A 27868-nucleotide genomic window follows, 5' to 3' on the forward strand; every position below is an offset into this window, starting at 1 on the left:
TATTTGAAAGTCAGAGTTACACAGAGAGAGAAGAGGCAGAGAGAGAGAGGTCTTCCATCCACTGGGTCACTCCCCAGTTGGCCACAACAACCGGAGCTGAGCCAATCTGAAGCCAGGGGCCAGGAGCTTCCTCCAGGTCTTCCTACGCAGGTGCAGGGGTCCAAGCACTTGGGCCCTCTTCCGCTGCTTTCCCAGGCCATAGCAGAGAGCTGGATCGGAAGTGGAGCAGCCGGGACTCGAACCGGAACCTATATGCAATGCCAGCACTGCAGGCGGCAGCTTTACCTGCTACACCACAGTGCCAGCCCCAGGATCTTTTTGTTCTTTACTGTTTTAAGTGTGAGTTTCAATACTAGCACAAGGAACTCCCATACAGCTTTCATCCTGCTTCCCCAAATGCTACTATTTTGCCACATTTTCTTTATTCATTCTCTCTCTCTCTCTCTCGCTTTTTCCCCCTGAACAATCTGAGGGTTAAGTAATTATGATGCCCTTTATCCCAGCTAATCAGTGTGGAGTTCCGCGATGCAAGGACATTCTCTTAATAGCCTTAGAACAATGGCCAAAATCAGGAAACCAGCATCCGCACAGGACTAATATGATCCACAGACCTTGTGCAGATTTTCCATGGATCTTCATGTCTTTTATAACAAAATCTGACTCATGGGTGGCATTTGGTCATCATATGTGTTGGATTTCCTCTAACTTGGAACAGTTACAGTCTCTGTCTCTTATGATATCAGCATTTACAGAAATATTGTTCGAGACACAGAGAGGGAACACACCCTTCTGCTGGTTCACTCCCCAAAGACCTGCAACCTTTGGGACTGGGCCAGGGTTAAGCTGAGCAATCCAAGTGTCCTGTGTGGATGGCAAGGATCCACCCACTTAAGCCATTGCCTGCTGTCTCACGGGAACAGGAAGCTGGCATCAGTAGCCAGGAATGAAACCCAGGTGCTCTGATGTGGAAGGCGGGTGTCTTGATCATTAGGCCAAATGCCTTCTCCCGGTGTTGGAGTTTTTAAAGACTACCTGCCGATGTATTATAGACAGTCCCTCTGTTTGGGATCATCAGATGCTCCTGTTTATTCCACTCAGGTTATGCATGTTTGACAGAGATTTCATAGCAGTATTGTATTCTTTTCAGGATATCAAATCAGGAATCACATTATTTTTCGTGGGAAAACCCAGTGAAGGGGAAAACCACAGGGCCTCCAAACCGTCATCTGATTTTTTTTCAAAGATTTATTTATTTATTTGAAAGTCAGAGTTACAGAGAGAGGAGAGGAAGAGAGAGAGAGAGAAAGAGGTCTTCCATTTCGTTGGCTCGCTCCCCAATTGGCCGCAACAGCCAGAGCTGAGCCGATCTGAAACCAGGAGCCAGGAGCTTCTTCTGGGTCTCCCATGTGAGTGCAGGGGCCCAAGGACTTGAGCCATCCTCCACTGCTTTCCCAGGCCATAGCAGAGAGCTGGATTGGAAGTGGAGCAGCCGGGACTCGAACCAGCAGCCATATGGGATGCCGACACTTCAGGTCAAGGCCGCTGCAGCACAACGCCAGCCCGTCATCATCTGATTCTTAATGCTGTGGTCCATGGGTCTGCTGTACCAACAGCATCCCAGGCAGGGGGCCGTCTGACCCACAGAAATGGATTTCTCACAGTTCTGGGGGCTGGAAGTCCAAGACCAAAAAGCCAGCAGACTCGGCATCTGGTGGGGCCTCCCCCACTCCTGGCACATAAGAGTGATCTTTCTGTGTGCCCTCACATGGTGGGAGCAGAGAGGGAAGCTCTCTGGTTTCTTTTTTTTTTTAAGGAGATGAATCTAAGTCCAGGAGGAGTCACTTAGAATTTCAAAAGCACGTCTGATCTCATCCTATCTTGATGCGTCTTAAGCTATTTTTAAAAACTTATTTGAGAAGCAGCGAGAGAAAAGGAGAAAGAACTGCCAGCCCTTGGTTCATTCACCAGATGCCCACAAAGGACAGAGCTGGACCACGTCTCCCACATGAATGACAGAAACCCAGTTCTGGAGCCATCAGTGCTGCCATCCACGGTCTGCATTAACAGGAAGCTGGAGCCAGGAGCTGGAGCTGAGACTGACCCAGGCACTACTATGGAGGAGGCCAACGTCTTATTTATTTATTTTAAAGGTTTATTTATTATTTGAAGGGCAGAGTTACACAGAGAGAGAAGGAGAGGCTGAGAGAGAGAGGGAGAGAGGGAGAAAGGGAAAGAGGGAGAGAGAGAGAGAGAGAGTGAGAGAGAGAGAGAGGGAGGTCTTCCATCCATTGGTTTACTCCCCAAATGGCCACAATGGCCAGAGCTGTGCTGATCTGAAGCCGGGAGCTTCCTCCAGGTCTCCCACGCGGGTGCAGGGCCCCAAGCCCTTGGGCCATCTTCTACTGCTTTCCCAGGCCATAGCAGAGAGCTGGATTGGAAGTGGAGCAGCAGGACTCAAACCAGTGCCCATATTGGGATGCCGGCACTGCAGGTGGCAGCTTCACCCACTATGCCACAGCATCGGCCCCGAGGCTGACGTTTTAACTGCTGGGCCAAACACCTGTCCAAAACTCTTTCTTTACATTAAAAAAAAAAAAATCCTGTCTCTCTGAGTCGCATTTTTGATCATTTCTTCAAATATATCTTCCATTTTATTTTTTCTCTCTTCTAAGATGTCTTATCTGGTATTAATCCTGCCCATTAAGTTTGCATTTGTTTTAAATATAAATCAGTACACATTTCATTTATGAAATATTTTTGTTTATTTCTGAAATATCCTTATGCAACCTGTACTCATGTTCCTTGCTCACTTTTCATAAAATTTCTGTTTTTATTTGACACATGATAGGTGTTCTTATTTATGGGATGCAATACAAGAATTCAATACATATAACAGAGGCGTAATGAACCAATGAGGGTATTCGCATTTCTGTCTCCTAACCATTTCTTTACATTCAGGCCTTAAATCTCCTCTCTCTGGTTCTTCATGAAATATATCACAGCCATTGGAAACGTGCTCACATTTTTGTACTGAGTATTCAGTGAAGTAGCAAAGCAAACAGGTAGAGAACTGTAGTCGTGAGGGGGAATGCAAGAGATCACGGAACATGGCTATGTTCAGGGGCTTCCTGGAAAAGAAGAGCGACTGCCAATCCCAAGCCAGCTCAGCAGTTAATCCCTTTTCCTCTCAGATCCCAGCAACTCCAGGCACGAGATTTCAAGGGGATTAAACAGAAGCAGCTCTGGTTTCATGAGAAAACAACTGTCCGTTGACTTTTTGAATTCTATGTTCATTTTCTTTCTTTTCTTTTTTATGATTGGTGATTTATTGATTTGAAAGTCAGAGTTACACAGAGAGATATCTTCCACCTGCTGCTTTATTTCCCAAGTGACTTGGATGGCCAGAGCTGTTTTATCCAGGAGACAGGAGTTTCATCCGGGTCTCCCGCATGGGTGGCAGGGGCCCAAGTACCTGGGCTGTTTCTGCTGCTTTTCCCAGGCCGTTAGCAGAGAGCTGGATCAGAAGCAGAGTAGCTGGGGTGCGGAGCAGCGCCCATACGGGGTGCTGGCGTTGCGGGCAGCGGCTTCACCAGCTCTGCCACAACAGCTCTGCTCCCTGTGCTCATTTTTGATGCTACGTATCACCCATCCGTCATTGCCACCTGTGAAGTGCGCAGTCTGGGTCTTTTTTTCATTCTGGCCTTCTCTTGGGAGGGTAGGGGGAGCAAGGTTGGGGTTACTCCCTGCTGTGGTGGCTGTGGCTGTCTGTGACAAAGGGCTCCTCCCGTAGCTGTCTATCTAACAGGTACTGGCAATACCCAGGTCTGAGGGTGCCCGTGCCTCCCTGGGTACCACCAACGCTTCCTGCTGGTTCCCTTAATCCTGACTGTGCTTTGTAAACTTCTCTCTTCATTCAAAACTCTCCTTAACATTTCCAACCAAGGGTGTCTCTTCTACTTTCTGTCAGGGTCTACCCTGAGACAGCGCCCCGCCCCCATGCAAATTCCCACAGAGCGTGACAGCAATGAAAACAACAACAACACGCGTGGTAACAGAGGATTGTGAAGTAGAAGGCATTTGGAGGGAAAGAAATCCAAATTATAATTGTGAATTTCATCAAGTGTTCAGTACATTACATGGTATTCTGGTTCCACCCAAACTGCTCTCCGCTCCCTTGGGGCGTCCTACAGGTCAGTTCTGATGCTAAGGATCCTGGCTTCGGAGCAAAGTTCTACACAGGCTGGCTCCTTCTTCGGGAGTCAGTCACAAGTCTCAGAGGTTCCCCAGGGCACCTGCACTGTGACTGACTGGCTGCAAATCTGGGGGCTCCCAGCAGCACCTCAGTGCGGTAGTTCGGTGGAAGGACTAACAGAACTCAGGAAAGCACTATTGCAGTTTTAACTGTAGAGCAAACCCAGAGGGGAGGGTCCCAGTTAGAGTTTCTGTGCCTTCTCTTAGAATTGGGGCGCTTCGCCCCCAGCTCCCTCCTAGCACACCAAAGCGCTGACCAAGCAGGGAGCTGCCCTGACCCTCCCACTGCCCAGTTTTCCTAGGGTTTCACTGTGTGGGCACAACTGATTGAGTCTTTGGTTTTGTGATCCAGCTCAACTTTTAGCCCCTTTCCCTCTTCAAGGGTCAAGCGGTTCAAAGTTCTCAGCCCTCCTGTGGCCTGGCTGATCTTTCTGGCGGTCAGTTCCTCTGTCTGGAAGCAGTCTGTGAGCTGCCCGTTAGCATGCCAAGGACAGTGCCAGTCCTCCGGAAATTCTAAGGGCTTGTAGAGGCTCTGTGCCAGGAACCCAGGACAAGGACCAGACCACTTCGATACTTGACCATGATCATGAGATGCGCTAATGAACTTGTAGCTTCTCTCAAGCGCTCTTGATTTTCAAGCCTTATATTAGTGGTGTGGTCTTAGGACACAAATCAGTATACTACTTAAGCTTGGACATTATCTGTAATTAGTGTTTCCCAAATTAAGGATGTGATAAGTTATGCTAGATGTTGTCATTACACCCATGAACTGCGAACTTGATATTTAGCTCACTTTCCAAAAAGATTTGGAATGACGAAGAAGGCTGATTTTCAAAATGCTCCATGGTGATAAGAAAGTGCAGTTTGTCCATGTCCTAGACAACAGTCCCTGTGGAGGCCACGGCACTGGAAGTGAGGAGCTGCGGGCCCACGTCCTGGCTCTGCCACCGCTGACTCACGCCCATCTGTGCTGCATTGTGCAGGACACCAGGAGCTTGGCAACAGGGCATCTACAGCCACACAGCAGTAACGTCAAAGCTGCTTCATCACCCCATCCCAGCACTCGGGGAATCGCGTCAATAACTGTTCTTCAAGATTCTAATCTAGGGAACTTTCTAAACTTATACTGCACATCCTGCATTGTGGCGTCCTGGTCTTCCCTGGCCCTTGTTCTGTATTCTTTCATGAGACGATCACTCAGGCATGCGAGTGAGAGGAGACAGACAACAGGCTCAGGATGGCGAAGTTTTTGTATGTACTTCTGTCCAGGGCTATGTGGGGAGGACACCACGTGGTCACGAGGCAGAAGTGGAGCAAGGGAAACCCTTGTACTGGGGTTTCCACAGGAGAGCCGGGGTGGACAGCTTAGAAGTGGCTGGTTAGAATAATTTCTGCAGGTTCTAAACTGTAGAGATGGCCACCAGTTGCTTCTTGGTGTGCATGGGCCGTAGGGAGATCTGGCTTTGCACATCAAAGGCTTGTTCCAGGCAGAGCCCTTTGTTATCTCTAAGAATTGGCTGGCCAAGGAGGGAACAGTCCCTTCCCAGCAAGGAAGGGTTTTTTAAGACATCAAAACGTAACAGGAGTGGCCTTTGGTCTATCAGTTAAGATACCCATCTTCCACATTGGAGTTCTTGGTTCAAGTCCCAGCTGTGGCTCCAGAGTCCAGCTTCCTGTTAGGCAGTGGTGATGGCTCAAATAGCTACCTGGTTGGAGACATGGACTGCATTCCTGGCTTCTGGCTCCAATGCAGGCTTGGCCCAGCCCCAGGTATTGTAGGTATTTGGATAGTGAAACACCAGATGGGAGTTCTCTATTTATCTATATCTCAGCCTCTTTCTCTCTGCCTCTCAAATTAAAAAAAAATCATACATCAAATTAAATATATATGTATATAAAATATATAAAATTTGGCTAAAGGATTGTAATAGCATACACATATATTACCTGTCACACAGAAAGCCTTCACCAAAAGCAGCCTACCATACAGAGATCTGTACAAAGCCCATAGAAAATGCATATAATGAAAGTACTAGAAATAGATTTCAATGTTTTGTGTACCAAAATAAATTTATCTTTTAATTTCACTTCTCCATGAACTTTTTGAAGTGCCCTTATGTGCCTGTAGTAATATTATAATAATACAGTGTATATGTCCATACATGAATATATGCACACACACATAACATGTGTAGATAGATAGATAGATAGATAGAATTACAACCCTCCACCCGGGTTTGAGCTCTTGTCCCATGTAAACCTGAGGATGCCGTGTCTGCCCAGTCCACATGGTGTTTTCCTGTGCTTTCCTGCACTGCAGCTGTTTGTGGCATGGTCTGTCTTAGTTCTGACTCTTCGAGGGCAGAGCCTGGGATAGCGCCATCAGTGCTTTCTCTGCAGAAGGAAGCACACAGTGCCGCTGCTCCCCGTAAGTGAACTCTGGAGTTGCTTTGTAAACATGGCTTTGTTTATTTTATGTGAAAAGAAAGATAGACTGATCACTGAGAGGGACAGGGAGAAACAGGCAGGCAGACAGAATTAACCGTTGGTTAATTCCTCAAATGCCAACAACACCGGACTGGGCCAGACTGAAACCAGGAGCTGGGAGTCCAGTGCAGGTCTCCCATGTGGGTGGCAGGGACCCAAGTACTTGAGCCACACAGCTGCTTCCCTTCTTGGACTAGCAGAATCCCAGGCAATGCAGTGCAGGCTGCAGACAACCTGACCAGTGTCCTAACCACTATCCTAAATGCCTGCTGCTGGAATTGCTTTTTTTTTTTTTTTAAGATTTATTTTATATATTTGAAAGGCAGAGTTGCAGAGAGAGAGAGAAAAGAGAGAGAAAAATCTCCCATCTGCTGGCTCACTCCCTCAATGGCCTCAACAGCTGGGGCTGGGCCAAGTGGAAGCTTCTTCCAGGTCTCCCACAAGGGGTGCAGGGGCCCTAGCACTTGGGTCATCTTCTGCTGTTTTTCCAGGTGCATTAGCGGGGGGCTGGTTGGAAGTGGAGCAGCCGGGACTCAAGCAGTGCCCATATGGGATGCTGGTGTTGCAGGTGGTGGCTTGACCTGTTGCACCACAATGCCAGCCCCTGGAGTTACTTCTTACTGGATACATATCAACAAAGTATATTATACAAATGCACATGAATTCATATTCATACACATATTGTCATACTTACTCAAATTACAACAGAATGATATGAGGATTTAAAAATAAATTCTCAGTATAGTTAATATTTTAAGGAAATTCCTCTTTGTATTAATATAGAGAGAATAGATTTCATGTATTACATGGGTACAATTCTAAAAGATAATCATGCTTCCCTCCCTCTTTCTCTCCTTCCCTCCACCCCCTCCTTCCTTCCTTCCTTCCTTTTGTTTTCTTTAAGTTTTGCAAAAACATAAGTTCAAGCCACTCTTTAATCACAGGTTTAATACATCACTAACCATAATATTTAACAAGTAAAAAATAGAAAGACCACAGTTCCATGGGACTATAAACAATGGCTAAAACCAACAAGCAAGGGCTGGCACCGGGGCTCACTTGGTCAATTCTCTGCCCGCGGCGCCAGCATCCCTTGTGGGCACCGGGTTCTAGTCCCGGTTGCTCCTCTTCCAGCCCAGCTCTCTGCTGTGGCCCGGGAAGGCAGTGGAGGATGGCCCAGGTGCTTGGGCCCTGCACCCGCATGGGAGACCAGGAGAAGCACCTGGCTCCTGGCTTCGGATCAGCGTAGCTCCGGCCGTAGCGGCCATTTGGGTGGTGAACCAACAGAAGGAAGACCTTTCTCTCTGTCTCTCTCTCTCTCTCACTGTCTAACTCTATCTGTCAAATAAATTAAAAACAACAACAAGCAAATCACAAGGTGTTTATTTCATTCCTATACATTTCTGTTTGGTATTCTATATTCACTACCACATATCAGAGAAAACATATGCTATTTGTCTTTTTGGATCTGACTTATTTCACTAGGCATAATGGTTCCTAGTTGAAGAAATTTCTATATTAAGATAGAATTATCAATTTTGAAATTTGTGGAAATAGGCCCAAGAAATTATGTGTATGTGTGTATTTTATATATGCATGTTGTATACATATATATAATTATATATGTATTATTAAAGTTTATTTATTTGAAAGGCAGAGTTACAGAGAGAGAGAGAGAAGGAATGACAGAGAGAGTCAGAGAGATCTTCCATCTGCTGGTTCACTCCCCAAATGGCCACAATGGCCAGGGCTGAGCAAAGCCAAAGCCAGAAGCTGGGAAGCCCAGACAGGTCTCTCTCCCATATGAGTGGCGCGGGTCCAAGCACGTGGGCCCTCTTCTCTTGCCTTCCCAGGCACGTTAGCAGGGAGCTGAATCAGAAGTGGAGCAGCGAGGATGTGAATTGGTGCTCATCTGGGATGCTGGCATCAGAGGCTGCAGTTTAACCTGCTGTGCCACAGTGCCAGCCCCTATATACAGATAGATTTCATTCTTTAGGCCAGATGCCGCTGCTGCTTCCTGCAGGCTATCCAATAATAGTTTATGTGCTAGATGGACATTTCAAATGATTGCAACTTACAAAACCAGAACCTGCTTGGTGTTAGAAGTCAGCTTCCTTGAGAGGGAAAGGAAAAATAACTGGAATTTACTTCAGTATGTTTTTGTAAGTCTGAAAAAACCCCTACCATTTGAATGTAGATTAAATTGCTACCCGAGGTGAGCTTTGAAAGGGTAGCACATCATTGAAACGGGTGAGAAGCCTTGAAACAGTGTGGATTGGCTGGAAAAAGAGAAAACTAATCGAGCTGGGAAAGTGAAGGAATACAAACGAGGATATAAATGACAGAGACTGAAACTAGCCAACTTGGAATGTGACCATATCGGAACAGTGGGAACTTTATCTGTTAATGGTGACTAACCAGCTGCTTGTAACAGAAGTGAGGGAAGGAGTTTCCTGCCCTCCAGCTGGTGCCTGGAACATGCCTGTGTGTGTCAGAGAGGTTTCTGTCGGCCTGGAATCAGGGATTCTCGGGAACACAGCCCCAGAGGTGGGCCCTGGAGCTGCCTCCTCTAGTGCAATCCTGGAGATGGAGCATCAGGAACTCCCTTTCCCAGCTCCAAAGTTAGATGTATGGCCCAGCTCCTGCCCAGCATTCTCAAGCGTATACTCACCAATACTACTCATAAGAGCCCCCGAATGCACCACTCCACTGACTCCCAACAGAAGGGATACACATGGTGTCATAGTCACACATAGGCAATGTCCATGAGCAACAGTGTAGATGAATCGGATGCACCTTTTTGAGCCAGTAAGTCAGACACAGGGGCAGCTAGCACAGTGTAGTAGGTGAAGCCCACCTCAGAGGGTAGTGGGAATCTTGGTTATTTTGTTTCCCGTCTAGCTCTATGGTAATCCACTTGGGAAGTAGCAGATGAAGGCTCAAGGGCCCCATCACTCATGTGGCAGATGGGAATGCAAATGGAATTCCTGGCTCCTGGCTTCAGACTAGCCCAGCCCTGGCTGTTGCACGTATTTGGGGAGTGAACCAGGAGATGAAGATCTCTCTTTCTCCATATGTGTGTGTGTGTGTGTGTGTGTGTGTGTGTGTGTGTAACTCTGCCATTGAAACAAATAGATTTTTTAAAAGTTTTTTATTGTATTACTTTTTAAAAGGTTTACTTATTTATTTGAAAGGCAGTTACAGAGGCAGAGAGAGAGGTTTTCCATCCACTTCGGTTGAAAATGGTTGCAACAGGTGGAGCTGGGCTGATCCAAAGCCAGGAGCCAGGAGCTTCTTCCGGGTCTCTCAAGTGGGTGCAGGGGCCTAAGGACTTGGGCCACCTTCTGCTACTCTTCCAGGCCATAGCAGAGAGCTGGATTGGAAGAGGAGCAGCTGGGACTCTAACAGGAGCTCATATGGGCTGCCGGTGCCACAGGAGTAGCACTATGCCACAGCACTGGCCCCGTAAATACATCTTTAAATAAAGAAAGTGAGGGGGGCCATCACTGTGGAGTAACAGGTTAAGCCTCTATCTGCAGTGCTGGCATCCCATATGGGCACTGATTCAACTCCCAGCTGCTCCACTTCCTGTCCAGCTCCCTGCTAATGTGCCCAGGGAAAGCAGTGGAAGATGGCCCAAGTGCTTGGACCCCTGCACTCATGTGGGAGAACCAAAGAAAACTCCTGGCTCATGGTTTTGGCCTGGCCCAGCCCTGGTCATTGTGACCATGTGAGAAGCAAAGCAGTGTATGGAAGATCTCTCTCTCTCTGTCTCTCCCTCCCTCCTATAACTCTTACTTTCAAATAAATAAATAAATCTTTTTAAAAAAAATGGAAGAAAGACACAGGAGTACATGTTATATAATTCCTTTTATATGGACAAACAAAAATAGTCAACATTAAGCAGTGATGCTAGAAGTCAGGATAGTGGGGAGGGGAATGAGAGGGACCTCTGGGAACTGGCAATGTTTTGTGCCTGTTCTGGGTGCTGTTATACACCCGGTTCCATTCATGAAAAGTCATCATTTTCTATGCAGAATCTGTGTACGTATTTTATATAATTCCGTAAGAGTTGTTAGCTTTTCAAGTCATATCTACTCCATGACTGTGGCTGCACTATGTACACTTTGCACTGTCCAGCCCCAGTCCACACCAGCAGACTAGGTGCTGTGTGCTGCTCTAGACACCAAGGAAGGGCCAAATGAAGGCCACCATTGGCCCAGGAAAGGCCTCCTGGCTCAATGCCCTCAGAAATCACAGCTGGAAGATAGCAGGCACCTCACCTTGCCTTTTTATTTTTTCAAGATTATTTAAAGATTTTTTTTAAAGATTTATTTATTTATTTATTTGAAAGTCAGAGTTATACACAGAGAGAGAGAGAGAAAGAGGTCTTCCAGTGATGGTTCACTCCCCAATTGGCCTCAATGGCAGAGCTGCACCAATCAGAAGCCAGAAGCTAGGAGCTTCCTCCAGGTCTCCCATTTGGGTGCAGGGGCCCAAGGACTAGGGCCATCTTCTACTGCTATCTCAGGCCATAGCATGAGCTGGATTGAAAGTGGGTCTTGAACCGGCACCCATATGTGATACCGGCACTGCAGGCGGCTGCTCTACCCACTACGCCACAGCGCCAGCCCCATTAAAGATTTTTTATGTATATATTTGAAAGACAAAATAATTGAGATGGAGAAATAGACAGAGAGATCTCCCATCCACTGGTTCATGTCCCAGATTCTCACAACAGCGAGGGCTGAGCCTGGCCAAACCAGTGAAGCAGAATCTCCCTCTTGGTTTCCCATGTGGGAGGTAGGAATGCAAGTACTCGAGCCATTATCTGCTGCCTCCCAGGCACACTTGCAGGAGGCTGAGGCAGGACGTGATCCCAAGAACTCTGATAGGGTATGCGGGTGACCTGAGTGGTGGTTCAACCTGCTGTGCCATGATGCCAGCCCCCTAAATTGCTTTTAAATTGCCCAAAACCATCCACTATGGCCACTTTGGGTTTGGTTAAAGGAAGCTCCAGCCATGTCCCCATCTCGGAGATCCAAGACTATGGCACAAAGCGTAAGCCTCAGAAAGCCAGTGACAGGGACAACCATCCATGCCTTGAGTGGAGAAGCGGCTCCAGAGGGCATGCACACACCAGGGCTGGCTGGGGAGACCTACATCATCTACTCTCGTGGCCAGAGGCCAACGGGCAAGGAAGCCAGTGGAGCAGCAGAGAGGGCTGTGTGGGAAGCTGAGGTGGTCGCGGAGGGCAGGGAGGAGGTGACCAGGGACTCACGGGCAGTAGCGCCCAAGCTAGCTCAGTTTGGAAGAAAAGGATGAGAGGAATGGAAAGAACACACACTTCAGCCTGGGGCACGTCGGGATGAGAGGTAGAGAGCAGGCCAGTTGCAGAAGGCTTCCGGGTTATTCAGGGCACGGGAAGGACACGGGCAGATGTTCATTTGAACTTCTCCCTCTGGGAATGCACATACGTGGGTTCAGGAGGCAGTGGACACGTCCAGACGGATTGAGGATCTGAGTGGTGGCTCCTGACAACTAGCTGGGAACAGATCATACTCTCGTCTTAAGATTTACATTTGTGTGTCCTTTATTTCACATGTTTTAAAATGCTCTTAGAGATTTATTTCTTTATCTGAAATACAGGACGACAGGGATCTTCCATCCACTGGTTCATTTCCCAACTGGCCGCAACAGCCAGACTGAAGCCAGGAGCCCAGAGTTCATTCTGGGTCTCCCATGTGGGTGGCAAGCATCTAAGTGCCTGAGCCATCAGCCTCTGCTTCCCACGCACACTCGTAGGCAGTTGGAGTGGAAGTGGAGTAGCCGGGACTGGAACTGGTGTCCCAAGTGGCAGTGTTCCTGTTGTGTCATGGCAACAGTCTGGCTGGGTGTCCTTTAGATGATAATCTACATACCAGCCCCCCTCCCGCCTTTTTCAGTATCTTATTTCAAAGTCAAGGAAAGAGGCCAGCTTCACTCAGAGAAAAGTCTGATATTCCCAAATATAGAAGGAACTGTTAGTTCTTCTGGGCAATGTAACTAAGAAGAGATATTTGCTTTTCAACTCATCTGTCTCTGTACTGCCGCTACATTTTTAGTGCAAAGCCAATTAACAAATTAAAACAAGGTATTTCTATTCATTTGAATTGCATGCATAGTTAATTGGATATCAAGGGTGACACCAAGTGATTTATTTGTAAGAATATTTTGCAAACAATGAGCTAATATCCTTAAAGATTATTTCCTTAAGAATGTAAAATAACAGTCATCTTTGTAAAGTAAGCTCCTGTTTGCTACAAAATAAAGGATCAAAATTCAGATGTGTTAAGTTACAAATTTGCAAGGTAGGAAACATGGATGTTGTATTCCTGGTTTTCTTCTGCATTGGCCTTCTAGTCTCACGGTTACGTGGCCGCGGCCTGAGCCCTTCCACTGAATGATTAGGGGTCAGACATCGTCGGTTGCAGGCAGGAGAGGGGAGGTGAGCCTAAGGAAAGAAACAGAACCCTACTCCACACATTTGGACAACTCCGCCATTCTGAGCTAAGGGAAGATCCTTCCCTGACCCAAATTAATTTTATCCTGAGACTTTCAAGGATCTAAAAATCCAGTTCTAGTCCGATTCCTGTTCAGCAATATCAGTGCATAAATGCCATCGTCTGTCTCAATCAGCAGGGCTTCTGGTCTCCTACACCGTGGTAGTTTCTCCTACGTTATTTGCAGATCATGAGGCGATAGCCTTGTAAGCGTTGGTCGGTTGCCTGTCTCCTGTTCTCAGAGAAGTGGCAGAGTCCAGTGCTTTCCACAGCCTGTGAGCCAAGGTGCTTGAGCTCCAAGCCAGCCCTGTTAGGGAGTGTTTTATCGGATGGGTCTAAGAGGCCCACATCCCATATTGGAGAGACTGGGTTAAAATCCTGGCTCTGGCTCCTGACTCCAGCTTCCGTCCTGCCAATGCAGGTGCTAGGAGGCAGCAGTGAGAACTTGAGTAAGTGGGCTCCTGCCACCAGGGGAGAGGCCTGGATTGAGTTCCAGCACCTGGTTTTAGCACTGGCCCCCCAGGCCCTGCCATTGAAGATATTTGGGGAGTAAACCAGAGGATGAGAGCTCTTTCTTTAAAAATTTAAAATTAAAAATTCAAGGATAACAAAGTTAAAAGATAAGTATTAACAATAAGTGGGGCCAGTGCTGTGGCACAGAGGGTTAACGCCCTGGCCTGAAGTGCTGGCATCCCATATGGACGCCAGTTCAAGACCCGGCTGCGTCACTTCCGATCCAGCTCTCTGCTGTGGCCTGGGAAAGCAGTGGAAGATGGCCCAAGTGTTTGGGCCCCTGCACCCACGTGGGAGACCCAGAAGAATCTCTTGGCTCCTGGCTTTGGATTGGCGCAGCTCTGGCCATTGCGGCCTACTGGGGAGTGAACCAGCGGATGGAAGACCTCTCTCTCTGTCTCTACCTCTCTCTGTAACTCTTTCATATAAATAAATTAATAAATCTTTTTTTAAAAAAGTAAATAAGTAAAAGAACTAGTTATGTGAACCTGGACAAGCAGCAACTTCTGGGTCTCTGCATCTGAATTCCCAACAACAGAACAGAACTATTAGAATCAGGTAGGGAGGGGTCCTGTGAGAATTAGACAGCTTTTTATAAAGTGCTTAAAACTGGCTGTCACACACAGTAAGCTTCCTGGAAGCATTAGCCATTGTTGGTTTTCTTTTTTTTTTTTTTTTAATCCAAAGAAAATCCTTCGCTGGGGTTGTAATCTCTTCAGTGCAGACTCAGCACATAGCTATGGTGTTGAACTGCTGGTCACAATCAAACAGTGGCCTCTTGAATGCAGTTGGCCAGAACAAGCATGAAGTTGATTAAAAAAAATCAACACTTAAGATTACATTTCAAAGTTGAATTAAAAGATGTAAATTTAAAATTGGCTGTGTATCTATTATGCCCCAGGGTCGATAAATAAACAATTCTTTAGAAGAAAAAAAAAAGATTCTACTTCAGCCCAGTGGTTTCCTTGATTTTAAGCTACAGGCTTGATTTTAAATCTTCAGTCAGAATCGCTATGGCCTAAGGGCAGTTTCTTGAGATAGAATTGTTATAAGTGTGCTTTGAAATGGTCTAGTCCAACTTCTCAAGCGTTCATGGAATTTCTGACCCTTGATTTCCAAAAACTGCTCTGTCTCATGGGGCAGTCTGTGTCAGGTTCAAATGGTCATTACAAAGTTTTCTTTGCTAAACTAAACTTCATAGTCATTTGATGTTCGGGGTTTCATGGAGTAAGTAATTATTTGTATAGATTCAAAAAATTCATAGAAAATGTGTATTATGAAAAAAATGCATGGATTTCAAACATTTTCTGCACCAAAATAAACTTATTTTAATTTTTCCACTACTTTTTTTTAAATATTTGTTTATTTTATCTGAAAGGCAGAATTACAAAGAGAGAGGGAGAGACAGAGAGAGATCTTTATTCTGCTGCTTCACTCCCCAAATAGCTGCAACGGCTTCGATTAGGCCAGCTGAAGCCAGGAGCCAGGAGCTTCATCCGGATCTCCCATGTGGGTGCAGGGGCCCAAGGACTTGGGCAATCTTCTGCTGCTTTCCCAGGCGCATTAGTAAGAGCAGAATTGGAAGTGGAGCAGCTGGGACTCCAACCAGGGCTCATATGGGATGCCAGTGTCACAGGGGGCAGCTTAATCCATGGGCCACAACACCAGCCCCTCTGCTAACTTTTTTTTTTTAAAACTTTGCTCTAGGAGAGCTTCCTTCCTTCCTATTTATTTTATTTATTTGAAAGGCAGAGACATAGACAGAGAGAGGAAGAGACAGAGATCTTCCATCTGCTGGTTCACTCCCCAGATGGCCACAATGGCCAGGGCTGGGTCAGGCTGAAGCCAGCTTCTTCAGGTCTCCCACATGGGTATGTTAGGTAGGAAGTCAGTTACGAGCTTATGTGTGCATGACATAAAGGCCTAAAGAGAAGACATCTATGTCCAGCATATGCTTCTGCTGACAATGTTTCAGGGGCAGCCCGGTATTCACATCCTGCCCTACCCCCTTCTACCTGATAACCTGCCAGGTGGAGGTCCCTGCCCCTTCTGCCTGACAAATCTTCCACAATCTCCCAGATGCAGGTCAGTATCTGCATTTCAAACACCCTGCTCCAGGGACATTCTCCAGGGGTCTTGCTCACCCTTCCCCTAAACTCAGGATGGCCCAGCTAGGCTTCCTCCTGTCTGATACCTTCAAGGGAAAACTCAGATAGAAGTTTTTCTAGTTACATCCAAAAAGCCCTTTGTTCCAAGAGGAGCAGAGGTGGGGAAGCAAGACCCATCTCCTAAAAAACCCCTGGCCTCAACCTGGCAGCGTGCTCAGCCCTCTGCCTCTTGCTGAGCCGCCCGCCTGGTCTGGCCAGGTATAATCTCTCCACTCAACCATGTAACCTCCACCCCCCTCCCCCAAGTCTCTCAGGCCCTGTCTGGAGAGGTGCCCATCCATCCTTACGGATGTCCCTTCCCTAATAAACCTTGCTATTTTACCTCCCACTACTCTCTGTCTCACGCCTGAATTCTTTCTTGCATGAAGACAAGAACCCTGCAATTTCTCCGGTAACAGGTACAGAGGCCCAAGCAGTTAAGCCATCTTCTGCTGCTTTCCCAGGCATCTTAGCATTGAGCTGGATAGGAAGTGGAGCAACCAGGACTCAAACCAGTGCCCATGTGGGATGGCAACTTTTCAGGCTGTGACTTAACTGACTATGCCTTGGTGCCAGCCACTCCTCCCGTTTCCCCCAACTAATTTTTTCTTTTACATTTTTAAAAAAATTTTAAGAAGTTAATTATTTATTTGAAAGTCAGAGTTACACAGAGAGAGGAGAGGCAGAGAGAAAAAGATCTTCCATCCGCTGGTTTACTCCCCAATTGGCTGCCGATCCGAAGCCAGGAGCCAGGAGCTTCTTCCAGGTCTCCCACGTGAGTGCAGGGGCCCAAGCACTTGGGCCATCTTCTACTGCTTTCCCAGGCCACAGCAGAGAGCTGGATTGGAAGTGGAGCTGCTGGGACTGAACCGGTGACCATGTGGGATGCTGGTGTTGCAGGTTGGGGCTTTAACCCACTGTGCCACAGCGCCAGCCCCCTGATTTTTTTAAAGTACTATGTAAAACCAGTTACTTTCTTCTAGGATTTATATACTTGAGTCAGCTTGTAAGGTAAAACTTTCTTATAATCAAATTTATTTTTGAAAATCTCTTAAATCGCTTACAAAGGAAAATCCTAATAAAGCTCATTTTACCTCATTTCACCGTTCTTTTGGCTGAATGGCAGATGAAAGTGGTAGACTGATACTTTAGAGCCATGTTGTTGAAAAATACTTGTATTTTCCTAGCATGAATGCATGTTGCTGAAGTATCATAGTATGCAATGCTATGAAGTAGTAAATGTTTTCCATGAAAAGATCTGCTTATTGTATACCATGCCAGTCACTGTGCATGGGTGGGGCACTTGTCACCTATTCCTCACCAATATATTAATGCAAAAAGATAAGGCTGACTATGAATAGAAAGGGGAAGTCCCCTGAGATAAAACTGACTTATAAAGGGAAGATGGTTTTGATGGTTTTCACGGGAAGAAAGCAGATAGTGCTGTAAAGAACCCTAGCTGTGGCCGGCTCCATGGCTCACTAGGCTAATCCTCCGCCTGCTGCGCTGGCACCCCGGGTTCTAGTCCTCCTTGGGGCGCCAGATTCTGTCCCGGTTGCTCCTCTTCCAGTCCAGCTCTCTGCTGTGGCCCGAGAGAAGAGCCAGGAGCTTTGTCCAGGTCTCCCATGCGGGTAGTAGGGACCCAAACACTTGGGTCATCTGCTGCTTTTCCCAGGTCATTAGCAGAGAGCTGGATCGGAAGTGAAGCAGCCAGGAACAAACTGGTACCCATATGGGATGCTGGCCTTGCAGGTGGTGGCTTTACCTGTTATGCCACAACACAGACCCCCATTGAATCCTTTTAAGTCATGTACTTCTAAGTAAATAAGTCATTCTAGAAACACAAACTACATATCTAGTTCTTTAGTTACACTAAAAAAAATTTTTAAGGTGGGTAACAAAAATTCTGGGAGCAATTACAGTGGGACATCTCTAAAAGAAAATAAAGTGGATAGTTAGAGAAGGATTCCCACACCCCTCTGCCATTTGACAGAGATGAAATTTGCGAAAAGGCTTGGTGAGGAAATGAGTTAATATCCAATATTTGATGGATGTTGAGGAAAAGGGAAAAAGGCCTTCCCATCCCTGTCTTGGGTCTGGGTAGGGACAATGGGAGATGGTGTGTGCACGATTGTTTTTTCTTAAAGGTAGAGGAGCAGACATTCTCTCCAAGTTGCTTCCTCCATCACTGGTGCCAAACCACATCAGTTTAGGCAAAACTCCAGCAATTTGAAGTGTAGAAAAGATAATGTTGTATAAAAGCATTGACCTTTAAGATCTTACTAACTGCCATTTACTGCAGGACTCCGAACACCACTGTCATATTATTATCTGCAAGTCAGGGATATATAAGCTCCTAACTTTAAGGGATAGAAAAGGGATTAAAAAAATCAAAACTTCCAAAGCACTTTGTGAATTGTAAAACACTGTATATGTTTAAAAAAAATCTAAAGGACTACAGAAATTTAGACAACTCAGAGAAAAATTCTAGTGTCAATCTTTTATTTTGACAAACGAACTTAACAGATTTTACAAACTCCCAAGTTTTCACTTATTTAACAAACAAGAGACAAGGCATCTCAGACCTGAAGGCATGAATAAAACAGTACCAGATTTTCAAGTTATACAAGTGAGCTGCATTCACGTACCATAAAAGTGAAGGGTGACAAACAGTCACTAGTTTCAAGTGTACCTGTAACAAACACATGGATGTATCCGGGTTTGTTTTTATTATTAGGATTATTTATTTATACACGGGTTTTTTTTTTAGCCACATAGTTTCATTATCAATAAACGTCTAAGTACTTGGCATATGTATTTCCATTAATGATAGGCACAACTCCACAAATATCAAATTACACAAGTCTTGTTTTCTATCATCTCAATTGGAAACTGAAAAACAAGAGGAATGCAGAGTTATGTGGCTTAAAATGCTACACTTACTGCACACAATGACATAATGAGAAAGAATGCTAGAAGTAGTTTCTTTCAGGAATGATTTTTGAAAATTTAAAGCATTATTTTATGAGAAAAGTTGAAGGCTTTAGTGTGAAAAGCAAGTTACGTGATGTGCTGATTCAGTCTTTAAAGGCTTAGCATCACAGATTTGGTACAATTAGTTAGTAACACACATATTTAAGAGATTAACACTGACCTCAACAGAGCCTCTAGAAGGTTCTGAAGTGTCTACTCTTTACAGCTACTTTAGCTTCCATGTCTATAAAATTTAGGGCTCCTCAGTGGGAAGTCATAGCTTATTCTGCACTAGAAATAGGTAACACATATAGATTCAGAAAAAATAACTGCTTTTCACTTTCAAGGAAACTATTTTCAATTCACACAAAACTAGTTTTTCACTCACATGTGTGGAGGAAAAGTCCTGCTCAAATGTAAATAAACAGTCCATTTCCATAATCCTAAAACAAAAGGAAAGGTACACAAACAGGTGAACGTTCCTATAAACTTCAGGTGAATTTTTTCATCCATCTCTAAAGAAATTCAGTTAGCATCTAGAGAGATGTGATGAATTGTTTACAAACTCCTATGACCTGGAAAACTAAAAGTCTAAGAGCTCCAAATGCTGCAGCTCTGTGCAGTTCATACACAGGTTCATCGGCCATGCAGGTGTCAACTCATTCCTTTCTCCTGCAGGCTGTAGCTACTTAAGTTTCAGCCATCTCAGGGTCAAAAAAACCTAAGGGAGATGGATTTGTTCAAATTAGTCCTCCAAAAAGTTGTTTTGAACTTTGTTACAGATTTAATATGCCTATGAGTTAAACTTTAATGCAATTATAAAGCTAGTCACCCTAACATAAATGAATGAAATATAATTAAGAACTGTACTTAAGTCTTAAATTTGTATATAAATTTCATTTACATACAAAGCAATTCAACAGCTAGCAGCATTGAAATATAGAAATAGGCCCATCTCTTCTCTTCCCTTTTATAAAGTGCCATTTTTAACTGGGTAGTCCCAGCATTTCAGTTACTACACCCTAGGTCTCTAATAGATTCCAAGAATCCTAGGAAAATAGGATTTAGCATTTTAAACATTTGCAAAAGGTTGCTACAAGCCACAGAGACTATCAATGTTATTAGTAAAATTTAAAAATGTCTCTTATAGGAGAATCATTAAGTTGATTTAAAAATTACTTCACAGAAGCATAGGCTCACTAATATTTGTGCCAATTTTTGCTAACTGTCTCAACCAGACATGGTTTCTGCAGGTAATGTGGACCCAAGCACCATTAAATATGGTTGTGCCAGATAGAACCAATGTTATATGATCCCCAGGATAAAAACACCAGCAAATTTAGACTTTTACAATAGCAAAACAAGTTAGTGAGAATCAGAATGATTAAAAGTACCTTAGGCTGCTAAGTACACTTCTAAAGTAGAAATGTGTGTAATCATTAATAACGTGCCTTAATACTGAGTGTGGTGATGTCAGAGGGTTGGAAACCACATTACAGATTAACTCTAGAGTGAACTGTTGCCTGCTTCTTTTAGGTCAGTGATTAAAACGGAAGCTGCTTGTTAAAAGTCCCTGACCTGCTACTCATAATACAAGCAGGATACTGACAGAACTCCTATGCTTCATCACACTATTCTCTAGTATTCTTGCAGTTCAGCTCTGACCTGACCCTCAGTAGTACCTTACAGACCAAATGCAATCAGTGAAAAAAACAGGGCCACAAGTAGTTCACACTTACAAACACTACCTGTTTCATTACAATTCCCATTTTTTGTTGTTTTTGTTGCTTTTGAAAGAGTAACCACTGTAAAAAAAAATACATAGAAGAAGTGCAATAGTCCTTACTCTGCATGGCATCCAGGAACGGTTAAAGCAAAGGGACCCTCAGTTATCAGCTGTCGCCCTAATTCAAATACATCAGGTCCTCAGAAACAGGGACTCCTGGGGGAAGGGGTGGGGAACAGGCACGGGTCCCAGCGGTGACTCCACTTCTCCGAGTCGGGCCCCAAGGGAACTCCAGTCCCTGGAGAATGCACCATTCCAGCCTCAGGACCTCCTGCCTCATTCCTTATCCACACACAGTATTCCACTCTTTGTAAGACAAACACACCTCAGCCTTCCTGAAAGCAATGATTTTTACCCAAATACATTGGACTTCGGTCTCAACTTGAAGGAGGAAGAGTGACCCTTCAGAGGCCGTTCCTCCTCCTCCTCGCCTTCCTCCAGCGGCTGCTCTGGGTCCCTGAAAGACGGCGTGGTGTGGATGATCTGGGTTCGGAAGCGGATTTTGTTGAGCCTGGGTTTTATCCGCGCACTGGAGGCTTTGCGACCCGGATCCTTCGCTTTGCCTCCAGCCCAGCCCTCAGTCAGGTGGTGATGGTGGTGGTGGTGGTCGCCCCCATCCTCCAGGACGTGCGAGAGCCTGTAGGTGATGAGGTGCGACGGGAGCACCTTGGACAGCCTCCACCGCCCACCCCCGCCGCTGCCCGCGCTCTCGGCGTCCAAGTCGTCCAGGGCTCCCACCAGGCTCCGGATCTCCTCGGCGGTACTCTGACTGAGGTACTGCGACGCCTTCCTGCCGCTGTAGTCCCTGATGTCCACGTCCGCGTCATAGGCCCCCACCAGCAGCTTGACCACCTCCACGTGCCCGTGCATGGCGGCCAGGTGCAGGGCGGTGTAGCCTCCGCTGCTCCTGGCGTTGATGTTCACCGGCAGCTGGTGCTTGTTGGCAAAGTTGACCAGCATGGCCAGCAGCTCCTGCCGACCGTGTTTGGCGGCCCAGTGCAGGCAAGTGAACCCAGTGATGAAGTCCCGCTTGGCGAGCAGGCCAGGTTCGCAGGCCAGCAGCCCTTCCAGGCTGTCCCACTTGCCGTCCGAGGCTGAGAGCATCCAGGCGTGCTCCAGCGGGTCCAGGGTCACCGAGCCCCCGCCGCCGCCGCCGCCCTCCTCCTCCGCGGACGACGAGGCCACCGAGGCGCTGTCCGAGTCGGCCCCGCTCCTGCTGCGCCCGGTCCCCGAGGAGCCCCCGGGGCTGCCGCTCCCGGGGCACACGCCCCTCTTCAGCTGCGGGGAGCTGCCCGCCACGTGGTCCCGGACGCTCTGGCGGGCAGGCCGCGGGGTGTGGGGTCCTCCAGGGGAGCCGCGCACGTCCACCTCCTCGCTCTGGCTGAGTGGGCGCTCCAGGTCCTCGCTGGGCCCCGAGGCCGACGCCCGGGACAGCGGCTGGACGTCCCGCCGCGAGATCTTCCTCCGGGCCCCGCCGCTCTGGGCAGGCCCGTGGGCGACGGCCAGGGACGCCCCACGGCCGGGGTCAAGGCCCTGTCCGGAGGACGCCTCGGACGCCTGGACGCCGGGCGGGTCTTCCAGGGATGCGGCCCCGGGGAGCTCGCCGCTCTCCGGCTCGGCCGGGCTGCTGGGGACCTCCGGCGCGGCGGTCACTTCGACGCGGGGCGCGGCGGCCACCTGGAAGCCGGAGGGGTCCCCAGAGGGCGCGGCGGTCTCCTCAACGAGGGGCTGGCCGCCGAGGGACGCGGCCCCAGCGCACAGCTTCCTCTTGAGGTGCACGTACTTGGTGCCATCCACGGGATCGGTGCGCACCGTCGCCAGCGCATTGACCAACTCCTTGAAGCGGGCGCGGGCGCGGGCGCGTCGCTCGGGCTCGCCGCCCAGGGCGCCCCTGAAGTGCTGCACCAGCTCCGCATGCCGGGCCCGGCCCCCGCGCTCCGCGAGGAAACGCAGCACCTCCTCAGGGCCCGGCTCCGCCTCGGGGCTCGGCGACACCCGCCCCTCCATCCGCGGCCGTGCTCTCCTCTGCGGCGGCGGCTCAGCCCGGCCGCATCGCGGGACCATCCAGGGCCACGGAGTCTGGCGGGCTCCGCGGGCTCTCCGCTCCGGATCTGGCCACCACAGGACACCGCCACCGCCTCACTGGGCCACGCCCCCTCTCCGCCACGCCCCTCGCCACGCCCACTTCCGGTCCCCGCGCGGGCTGCAATCACAGCGCCCACCGGCAGGCGGCCACGCCCACTTCCGGTCCGCAAGCACGTTCCCGCCTTTACACCTAACGTCTTCCTCACGCTCCGAGCGTCCTCCCGTCGCGACCACCCCTGCCTGCCCCCAGTCCCGACTCTCCCAAGTCCTCTAACAAAGTTCCATGGGCGCTCCCGAGCCGTTCGGGCTCCGCGCGCGCCCAATGGCGCCCGCTACCCCAGCGCTTGGCCACGCCCTGCCCCGCGGAGGCCGCCCGCCCGTTACCCGCCCCGCCCCGCGCCCCGCCCGCCGCGCCCCGCCCGGCCGCCCGCCGCCGCCTCCGTCCTGGACGCGGGTTCTGGGGCTGCACCGCGGCCGCCGTCTGCCCCGCTCCGTGCGCCGCCGCCGGCACCATGGCCTCCTCCGAGGTGGCGCGGCATCAGGTGAGTCCCGCCGGCCGCGGCCCCCGCGCGCGCGGCGCCTCGGAGCCTCCTGGACCCCCGTCCGCGTCCGGCCGGCGGGACCCGCGCTCCCGAGTCCCCGCCCGACCCCCGGCGTCCGCGGCCGGCCGGAGCGGGGCGCGGCCGGGAGGCGGCCCTCGGGGTCCCCGGGGAGCGGCGGCGCGGCTCCCGCCCTGGTAACGGTTCTGGGCGGCCGGAGCGGTGCCCGAGCCCGCCCGTGCGCGCGTCCACTGCCGGCGGGCTGAGGTCTGGCTTCCCCCGGCTCTTCCCGGCGGCGCGGCCGTCCGGGCGGCGGCCTCCGTTGGGATCGGAGCCCGCCCTCCCACGCGTCGGCGTCCCGAGTGTACGTTGTCCAGGGTTTTCTACCTTTCGGGTCGGTCACTCTTGGCTGTTTATCTTGTTTGATAGCCTCAAAGTGTGGCCACAGCTTTTTTTTTTTTCTTGTTTAACTTTTTAAAAGAGCTATTTATTTGAAAGGCGGAGTTGCAAAGAGAGGCAGATCCGTGGACTTCCCCAAATGGCCTCAAAGGTCCAGCGGAAGCCGCGGGCTTTTTTCCAGATTTCTCCCACGGAGGGTGCACGGACCAAAGCACTTGGGCTGTTGGCAGGGAGCTGGATAGGAAGTGGAGCGGCTGGGACTCGAACGTGCGCCCATATGCGATGCGCTTGTAGCGGGTGGTGGTTTAACCCACTAAGGCCCAGCACCGGCCCCCCATCTTCGGATTTCCTGTGCGTGTTGATTCCGTGGGGAGCGAAGGGTCGAGTTTGTGGTGATCAGGGACCCCGCTGTGGTGAGGCTGATGGAATGTGTCTCTGTGCATCCCTGTCTTTGCAAATGTTTCCTTTAATCGGTGGTTGTACTCAGTGTAAACCCGGAGCAGATCGCAGGCCTGGCTGCAGCAGCTCCTCCAGGAGCAGTTCAGACCTAGGACAGTCAGCTCGCGGCTGAGCGGGGTGCTGTCCGCTTGCTGATAGGCTCTGGGTGGGGATTTTGATGTTGGATTTTTTTTTTTTTTTTTAATAAAAAGCCTGGTCTTAGTTTGCTTTGTATTCTGAGTAAACTGTTTCTCGAGAGATCTGTAGGTTTCACAGGTAGTTGTAGGAGACAGTAGGGGAGATCCTCTGTGCTCTTCACCCAGGGTGTTGACAGAGGTGCAGTGAGGAGAGAGGATGTTTCTGTCTCCCTAGGATCCCGCTGTAGCCACATTCATCTCATCCCTTCCCAAGAAGCCCTCCCCGTCAGCAATTACTTGGCATTTCTACAGTTTTGTTATTTCGAGGCAGTTACAGGAGATTCATCCAGGCTGCTGCAGGTATCAGTAGTGGACTGAGTAGTATTCTGTGGTATCTTTTCTTGTGCCATTTGAGTGTTCTCTTGCATGAGATGTCTCTTCGCTATTTTGCCAGTAAGCAAAAACATTCTCTAACTGGATTGTTTGAATGCTTCCTATGTAGTTTTTTATGTATCCTACTTGGATACTTTTTCTGACAAATGGTTTTTTTACAAGTGTTTTCTCTCAATGTACAGTTTGTCTTTGCAGCCCCAACACAGTCTTGTGCAAGGTGAAAGTTTTAAATTTTCAAGTTCATTTTATCATTTTTTTTCTCTTTTACAGGTTGTGCATTTGGTATAAAGTTTAAGGCTTCTTTGCCCAACCCTAGATCCCAAAGATGTTATTTTTTTTCCCTAAAAGTTTTACAGATTATGTTTTGCATTTAAGCCTGTGATCCATTTGGAGTTGCTTTCTCTTTAAGATGAAAATTTTAGGTCAAGGGCTGTTTTTTAGCCCATGCTGTTTTTCCCAGATCCATTGCACTTTTGTCAAAAGTCATTTGAGCCTATTTATGTGGGTAGATCACTAGGTTCTGTATTGTATGCAGTCTTGTGTCCTATAGCTATAATCAGTCTTTTTTTTTTTTTGGACAGGCAGAGTGGACAGAGAGAGACAGAGAGAAAGGTCTTCTTTTGCCGTTGGTTCACCCTCCAATGGCCGCCGCGGCTGGCGCACTGCGCACCGCGCTGATCGATGGCAGGAGCCAGGAGCCAGGTGCTTTTCCTGGTCTCCCATGGGGTGCAGGGCCCAAGTACCTGGGCCATCCTCCACTGCACTCCCTGGCCACAGCAGAGAGCTGGCCTGGAAGAGGGGCAACCAGGACAGAATCCGGCGCCCCAACCGGGACTAGAAGCCGGTGTGCCGGCGCCGCTAGGCGGAGGATTAGCCTAGTGAGCCGCGGCGCCGGCCTAGTCTTTTTTTTTTTTTTTAAGATTTATTTATTTATTTATTTGAAAGGCAGAGTTACAGAGAGGCAGAGAGAGAGAGAGAAAGAGAGGGAGAGAGAGAGGTGGAGAGGTATCTTCTGCCTGCTGGTTCACTTCCCAAATGGCTGCAATGGCTGGAACTGGGTCATTCAGGAGCCAGGAGCGTCTTCTGGGTCTCCCACACAGGTGCAGGGGCCCAAGCACTTGGGCCATCTTCGGCTGCTTTCCCAGGCCATAGCAGAGAACTGGATCTGAAATGGAGCAGCTGGCCCCTTTTAGGAAAAATAGTAGTTTCTTAAACCCTTAGCTTATAGATTCCTTTCTGTGGCTGCCATAGCAAATTAGCACAAATGTAGGGGTTTAGAACAATCCTGTATTCTTTTTTTTTTTTTAAAGATTTATTTATTTGAAAGGCAGAGTTACAGAGATGGAAATTGAGCTTCCATCGCTGGTTCACTCCCCAGACGGCTGCAGTGTCCACGGCTGGGCCAGGCCAAAGCCAGGCGCTTGTTGAGAGTCTCCCACGCAAGCACGGGGGCCCAAGGACTGGGCCAGGTGCATTGGCAGAAGCTGGATCAGCAGTGGAGCAGCCAGGCCTCAAACTGCCACCCATATGGGACGCCGGCACGCAGGCAATGGCTTTACCTGCTACACCACAGTGCTGGCCTGCGTAGTCAGTCTTGAAAGAGGCTAGATTGATTCCCCCTACTGAATTCTTTCTTCAAAATTTGTTAGGTGTTCTAGATTTCTGCCTTTCCTTATGAATCTTAGAATCATTTTGTCTGCATTTAATGAATCTTTTAGAAGTTTTGATAGGAATTACATTACATTTGTAGATCAATTTAGGGAGAATTGATACCTCTATTATCTTGAGTCTAACAGCTTTTTAGCATCCAAGTTCTTCATATGTTTTGCTAGATTTACATATAAGTATTTAATATTTTGAGCAACTATAGATACTGTTTTTTAATATTATTACTTGCATTCAATAATAGCACAATATTGATTTTTGTATGTTTATTTGATATCCTGTTACATTATTCATTTATTCTGAGACCTGAGTTTCCTTGAGATTTTCTGTGTAGACGATCATGTCATGTGCAGCAGGGGCAGTTTTCTTTCTTTCCAGTCTGTATGCCTTTTCTTCCCAGCCTGACTAGACTGGCTGCATCCTGGCACCGTGTGCAGTAACACTGGGGAACACGGACCTCCTTGTTGCTGATGTTGGGGGTAAATGGCCTGCAGGCTTTTAGGAGTAATACTAGCTTCATAAGATGGTAAGCAATGTCTGCCCTCCTCTTCTGTTTTCTGAGAGATTGTGTGACATTGGTGTCACTTAGGACCAGTGTTGTGATGCTGGTATCCCATGTCTGAGTGCCGGTACAAGTCCTGGCTGCTCTACTTTCCTTCCGCTTCCTGCTCCTGCACTTGGGAAGGCAGTGGAAGGTGGCACAGGCATTTGGCCATTTGGATGGAGTTCCTGGCCCCCAGCTTCAGCCTTGCCTGGTCTTGGCTATTGCAGCCATTTCGGGGATGAACCAGTGGATGGGGAATGTTTCTTGCTCTCGCTCGCTCTCCCTCTCGTCTCTCCTCCTCTCTGTCACTTTGCCTTTCAAATAAGTAAATTTTTTTTTTAAACATTTATGTTAACTCTGTAGATGTTTGGTAAGATTCTTCAACAAAACCATCTGGGCTTGCTTTTTTTTTTTTTTTGAGTTTTAAAATTACAAATTCAAATTTCCTTAATAGTTACCAAGCTGCTCATACTATTTCATACTGAGTTGCAGTAGTTTGTGGTTTTTGAGGAATTGATCCATTCCTTCAAAGATGGCGGAATTATGTGAATGAGCCATAGTGTTTCTTTATTGTCCCTTGATGTCTTCAGGATCTATAGCTATATCCACTTGAATCCCGATATTGATAATTTGTGTCTTCTGCCTTTCTCACAGCCAGTCTTGCAAGCAGTTTATCAATTACATTGATCTTTTCGAAGAACTGGCTTTTTATTTTATTGATTTTTCTCCATTTTTCTATTTTCACTATGCCTGATAGCTGATTTTATTTTTGTTTCCTTTCTTTGGAACTGTTTCCTTCATTATTTTTTTTTCTTTGCTTGCTTTGGATTTATTTTCTTCTTTTAGGTTCTTTGAAGGGAGTTTAGATGATGATGATGATTTTATGGATCAAATTTTTTAAAAAAATTGATGTAGTTATTTGAAAGGCAAAGTGATAGAGAGGGAGAAACAGAAACAGAGTCTTCTCTC

General features: G+C 47.9%; 2 protein-coding genes across 2 annotated transcripts in view; one reads left to right on the forward strand and one right to left on the reverse strand.

Annotated features, from left to right (window-relative positions):
* Positions 1–18425: 18425 nt before the first annotated feature.
* SOWAHC (sosondowah ankyrin repeat domain family member C) lies at positions 18426–22894 on the reverse strand. Its single transcript, XM_051834455.3, has one exon. It carries the CDS (start codon positions 22761–22763, stop codon positions 21051–21053), a length of 1713 nt encoding a protein of 570 aa, XP_051690415.2. The 5' UTR covers positions 22764–22894; the 3' UTR covers positions 18426–21050.
* Positions 22895–23230: 336 nt separating this feature from the next.
* The window catches only part of SEPTIN10 (septin 10), a 64947-nt gene continuing 60309 nt past the window's right edge, over positions 23231–27868 (forward strand). The window contains 1 exon segment of the mRNA XM_070068664.2: positions 23231–23326. Within this exon segment, the coding sequence (XP_069924765.2) occupies positions 23297–23326 (30 nt within the window). The 5' untranslated portion in view covers positions 23231–23296.

Source organism: Oryctolagus cuniculus, chromosome 2 (assembly GCF_051225735.1).
Source record: "Oryctolagus cuniculus isolate XC-2025 breed Fujian yellow rabbit chromosome 2, ASM5122573v1, whole genome shotgun sequence".
Lineage (NCBI taxonomy): Eukaryota > Metazoa > Chordata > Mammalia > Lagomorpha > Leporidae > Oryctolagus > Oryctolagus cuniculus.